Consider the following 6,000-nt stretch of genomic DNA (forward strand, 5'->3'; position numbering starts at 1 on the left):
AGCTCTGACCTCCACAGGGGAGCATGTCATTAGGGCCCATATAAACTTTTGAAGTCATGAGTCCAAGGAAAGGCCTGGTATGTAAGGCAATAAATTGTGACTTTAAATACAAACACGAAAAGTGCATGACCCCTGACACAGAGATGACTAGGCAGTTATGTCTTGTATTTTTCTCCCTTTGGATGGATACCTGCCAGACATAACTTACTGCTTCCCACTATTACACTCAGACACTCATAAGAATGAGAACTGAAGAGCTTCTTTGAAGTTTCTTTCGTACTTGCAGCTAAATAAAACCGCTAATTAATTGTGACATTTGAAATGATAGGGGAGAAATTCTTTAAAGCTTTGTCATCGGGGCAAACATCTTAACAAACACTTGTGAGTCATTATGATATCTGTAACAAGTATAGCACAACCCTATTTAAGCGCAGGATATTTCTTGGAAAAGGAAGTTGTAGTAAGTTCTTCAAGGGTGAGCGTGGAGTGCATACCAAGGAGAGTCTGCTATTCTAAGAGTGTATAGCTCCCTCTCATGTCCGGTGGGTGAGTGACAGCGAAAGGCAGGCAGAGGGTGTTTCTCCATTGCATCTGGGCCAGGGACAGCTGACTGGTTGGGATCTAATTGCTCTCAAGTGAGGTCAGCAGGAGGCATTTATCTAAGCAGAGTGCACAGCAACAGTGGAAGATGCACAGTCAGCCTGCCAGAATCAGGGAGAATTGACAGAAGCTACCAGCTCTTGCTTGGCTTTACTGCATTACTGGGATACAACTGAGACTACAACTTGTAGAACTACAGTCTTCAAATTAAAACTCTCTGAAAGGGAACGCACCTCTGGCAATTCCTGTCATCACCCAGAGCATGTAAGTCATCAAACTACGGTTTGTTTTTGTTTTGTTTTTACAGGAAAGCAGCATAGTTTGTTTGTTTGTTTGAACTTATGTATGCATGGTACAGATGATATTACGGACCATAGACTTGTGAAGCAATCCAACGGCATTCATGAAATATTTCACTGTTCGGGGTCCATGACAGGGAGACATATGCATGTCAAAGTACAGCGCAGAAATTGTACAAAACATTTGTATGAACACAGAAGACCATAAATGATTTTAAAGGACTTTGAAAAGTTAGGATAGCTCTACTGTAGAACTAGATGAATCCAAGTAATAATTTTCATGATTTTTTTTTAAGCTTTTTTATTTTTTTTATCTTTCAACTTGTTAGTCTACCTGTGAGTCAATTGTTTCCAAATGCATTAGCTATAATCAAACCGGTCTACTTTTTTATTTTCTAGTGACATCCTGCATAACATTTCCTGAACTGGATTATGTTGTCGCTTGTCGGACTATGGTCTCAAGAGGATGGAGCAGCCAACGCAGACCGTCACTGAGGACTAAAAAGAGACATCATCTCCTAATATAATCACAGGTCTTCAGATCGCTCTTCACCTTCAGCCAATCCCACCCATCTTCACAAAGTCTCCTCCACAACCACCCACCCGCTCAAGGTCCCACTAGGAATACCTGCTGCGAAAACAGGGACCCGGAGGTCACCACCCAAGTGTTACAAGTCAGAGATCAGGGGGCCGCTGGGCTGAAGGAGAGTGCACGGATCTCACATTTAAGTATGTTGTTCATTGATCCCCACTGCATTGTATTATAATGCACAAATGGATGCTGACATGGAACCTTCAAAATCTGTTATCGGGACTGTACCTCCATGCAATCTTCTTGTTCGGCAGCGTGTGTGTGGTCTACAGTGACTGCACTCCAGAGCAACTTGCCGCCATCATGAACTGCTCCAAACACGAGCGCCACACCAGGAACTACGACTATATGGAGGGAGGAGATGTGCGCATCCGGCAGCTGTTCAGCCGCACGCAGTGGTTCCTAACAATTGATGACTTTGGCAACATCAACGGGACTCAAGATTCCACCAACTGCTACAGTAAGGATGACTCCTTTTGTATTTTCAACACCAGTGGTTGACCAGGAGTTCTTCTGCATTCATCAGTGATTAAAAAAAAAAGGAATGTCACTTTTTTGCCAAAATATATTTATCGAATGTGAATCAACTTGAATGTGGGTGTGAACTAAGTCCTAGAATTTGAAATGTTATGATTCATGCAGAGTTTAGTTGTGAGATCTTTCCACTGAGTCAGTGACGAACTTTGTCCTGTCAAGGTGGCAGAAAAACACGTGGGAGGTGTTATTGTACAGAGGTCTCCACAGTGTAATCAAAGTGTTAATGGGTCATGTGTCTCTGTTGGAGCAGCCAAAGTGACAGAGGTAAAGGGAAGCAGGTGGGGGCTTTGGCTTGTTAAACCATAACACCATCTAAACACAGGCTGTAATGAAGTAAACTGAAGGGTCTCGGAGCCCGACGGGTGCCAGGCCCCTGAGAACTTACACTGACACCGCCACAGACTCACATTTGTTCAGCCTGATTTATTCTTCTCGGAACTTTTCCGTCAGAATGAGAACTTGGGACAAAGACTTGGCATGAATATTATAAATGTAAAACAATGTATGATATTCACCTTCTGGTGGAACCTATGGTTAGCAACTGACATCTCACACAAAGACAGCGAGTGAACTGATCCTGGCCCACACTGTTCCAAAGCAAAAATGGTCAAATAAGGCATGCCGGGTCTCCGCCAAATGACTAGCTTTATTTGATAGCCATGGTAATTGTAATTTAACACGTTAAATTGTCAGAATTGTTGCTTTAGAGCCAACGTTAACCACTGAAAATCTCTGTCACGGCAAGGATGTTTTAAGTAGTTATCATTTCCTCCTATCTGACAGTGTGGCTGTGGCTGGAATGTTGGCTTGACGGGGATATGCCTGGAAAAGATGCTTGTGCAACCATTGCCAACATAAGACATAAAAATTGATACGCCCATATGTGGCTGACAGTCGCACGCTAAGAGCACAAAGCAATCTTACCAATAAGCCTTTGAAGAGACCTGCAGAAATATGTAATAAATCAGTGAGTCATATTTTGTTGGCTGCAGTGACAAAGAAGTATCTTCTTTTTTCTTTTCTTTTTTTACAAAAAGAAAAAAACTAAATGAGAAACTTGGAGCTGCATTATTTTTGGCCTCCACTTTGTATGCCTCAGCAACAGAAATATAGGCTTAATTCCAATGAACTCATCTTGCACCACACACATCATTTTCAATTTGACTATGTTGCAAAGGTCTATACTTCTGCAATGTGGATTTTGTTATCTCTTGGAAGCTTTTGTAACTGCAATGTAGAGAACTGCAATGTGTTACACTGATATTGGTTTTTGCTGTCGAAAAGGTTTCTTAAACTACTGATAACGTGTGTGTTCTGGTCAGGGGTATTACAACTGTCTCCATGACAATTTTGTTTTCCGAATGTGTAAACAAATCATCGAAAGCAGACAAACGCAAGTTGCATAAAAGATAACAGATAGATTTACAAACAAAATAGCAAGTGGTAATTACGAACACATGTAGGTATGTGTTTCCACTAAAGTGAAAGGCTATGCTAGGCATTGCTTAACAGTTGAGTTTAGCAAAAATGTGCTAAAAATATCAATAAAACATTTGTGTTAAGCCACAGCAAAGACCAGATAAACAACTTCTAAACCACAGTACGACAACTGGAAAACAGGTAGTAGTAGAATGTTTTAGCCCAGTTTTCTACTAAGTCACTCACTGTGGCATAAAATACCTGGTGTTAGGTGCAGCCAAACTAAAATAACAGAGACTGATTGTATCCTACACCCGCTATTTTAATAACTGTGTAATTTGAAAAACATATAATCTAGATTAAAGGATATGGAGATGTTGTAGTGTCAATGCAGATAAGGATTTGCAATGGAAGACAAAAGAGAATGAAAGTTATTAAAAATGAATTTGCTAGAAATTACTTGTCTAGCATGATCATCATTAATAATTCATTATGCTCATTAATCACTACATCTTTAATCACGAATATAGACAATGGATTTAGAGAAACAGAATTAGGGAATACCCACAAATTAGTTTACTCAGCCAGAGGCTGGACCAGCGATTGATGACAAATCTGTTCAAGCTGAGGATAGCCTGTCTGTGTCAGAGCCAAAATGTTAACAATATGTGTGCATATGTGTGGAAATGCTTTCCATCTTTCCACAGTAGACCAAACAACTGTAGTGGTTACATGTAATATTATGGGAATGGCACTTCTATGCTTCTTAACAACGATAAAAACCTCTACAGTTCCAACCAACATAGTTTTGAGTCGATCAATTGAGTTAAACGGTCAACCGACTTTCAACGTATAGTTTATAAATGAAGACGGGATTCTAACTGTTGAACTTCACCTTAAATAAAGATGAATCAAATCAAAACAGGATAATAGAAAAGCATGGTTACATAAATATGATCCCAAATGGCAGTAATATAAAGTAAAATATCAAGTGAAAGCACAGCACAAACTACATTTCAAGGTTGGAACACTGACATCTGTTTGTGATTCCGCAAACGCTGAAGTGCAGCTCAATGTCAGTCTGAAGCGCTTTAATAGAGTTCTTCTCTTTTTTCTGTGCATGTCAAATGTAAGAAGTTCTGCAATGGAAATCTATGATCTGGACCTTGTTGGTGTTCTTGGAATGCATATGTTCATGCTAATCTTAGTTTTACTGTTACAAGTTTTGAATTCATGTTTTATGATTCACCATAATTGTATGAGCGACATCATACCTTCAAACACAAGAACTAGCGTTCTTATCATGAAACTACAGTTATTTAGATATTATATTCATTACATATCATTGCAAAGACTAGCACTATTTGCTTCATCAAAATGTTTAAATTAATAATCAAAATATTACCTAATATATTCCAAGAAGATTATTCAAATACACAAATAATAACAAGCAAACCCAAAAGTGTTTTTACTCTCCCTCAGATTTGAAGAGCGGGCCTAAAATGTAGCGTGCAAAGCTCATGCGAGGAGGTAGTTTTCTCAATCCCAGGAGAGACGCCTAATCTGTCTCCCATATGTGCTACGGCATAAATTGTGGTTTATGTAACGGCCACCCAGGCCAGTTAACAAGGCTTGAATAAAGCCAGTGAGACCACAGACTGATTAACCACAGGAACTTCCATCCAGTTTGTTAATGAAGACGAATGTTGAGTGCAGTGTGGAGTTGGAGTGAAGGCTGGATGTCAGTAGTGTCTTATCTATCCTGCAATATGTCTCCTTTTTCCTAACCTTGTGCACGTCTGGCAGGCATCCTGGAGATCAGGACAGTGTCTGAGGGGGGCATACTGGCTATCAAAGGCGTGAAGAGCCAGTATTATATCTCGATGACGAAGGCTGGACAGCTGCAAGGCAAGGTAATATTTTTCCTCAGTGAGAGAAGTCGCACACTGTTTTCAGATGATCTGCACTCGAGCAGAAATAGAACTGTTGCAAAACGTGCTTTGGAAATAAGAACTGATAATAAGGCAGATCGTATTGTATTAATGCTGTAACGTTTGTCTGAACTTTTACAGAGGATCTACAATGAAAACTGCAACTTCAAGGAGGTTTTCCTAGAGAACTATTTCAACGCTTACTCCTCTGCCAGGTGGACTAAAAATGGCAAAGAAATGTTCATAGCCCTGTCTCAGAAGGGACGGCCGATGCGAGGGAAGAAGACCAGGAGGGAGCATATAGCATCTCACTTCATCCCTATGAAGTGCAGGGAGGAAGAGAGGAGGGTGGATTGAAACCACAGAGGACTAATGAGTCACAAATTGTGTATGATTTCAATCACATATTATATATGTTAACAGACACTAAACTCATTATCAACCTCACACTCCACTTAGTTCTGTAATGTTCCATAACATGTTGTAATTTCCATAAGATACAGTAACAGATATCAGATAAGCGCATTAAACTATTCCAAACATCCTCAAATGAGATGTTGAAACAAGGAAATATCTGAAATAGCTTCAACTGGTACACAAACTTAAAAACCACAAAAGTCTA

At 40.0% G+C, this 6,000-nt stretch overlaps 1 protein-coding gene across 1 annotated transcript; it reads left to right on the forward strand.

Annotated features, from left to right (window-relative positions):
- Nucleotides 1-1,646: 1,646 nt before the first annotated feature.
- On the forward strand, nt 1,647-5,735 carry fgf7 (fibroblast growth factor 7; the record flags this gene model as incomplete). The annotated part of the gene is made up of 3 exons (XM_079217103.1): nt 1,647-1,951; nt 5,254-5,360; nt 5,520-5,735. The coding sequence occupies exons 1-3, from the start codon at nt 1,666-1,668 to the stop codon at nt 5,733-5,735; spliced, it is 609 nt and encodes a 202-aa protein (XP_079073229.1). The 5' UTR covers nt 1,647-1,665.
- Nucleotides 5,736-6,000: the final 265 nt, after the last annotated feature.

The sequence above is a fragment of the Taurulus bubalis genome (genome assembly GCF_910589615.1).
Source record: "Taurulus bubalis genome assembly, chromosome: 4".
Taxonomy (NCBI): domain Eukaryota; kingdom Metazoa; phylum Chordata; class Actinopteri; order Perciformes; family Cottidae; genus Taurulus; species Taurulus bubalis.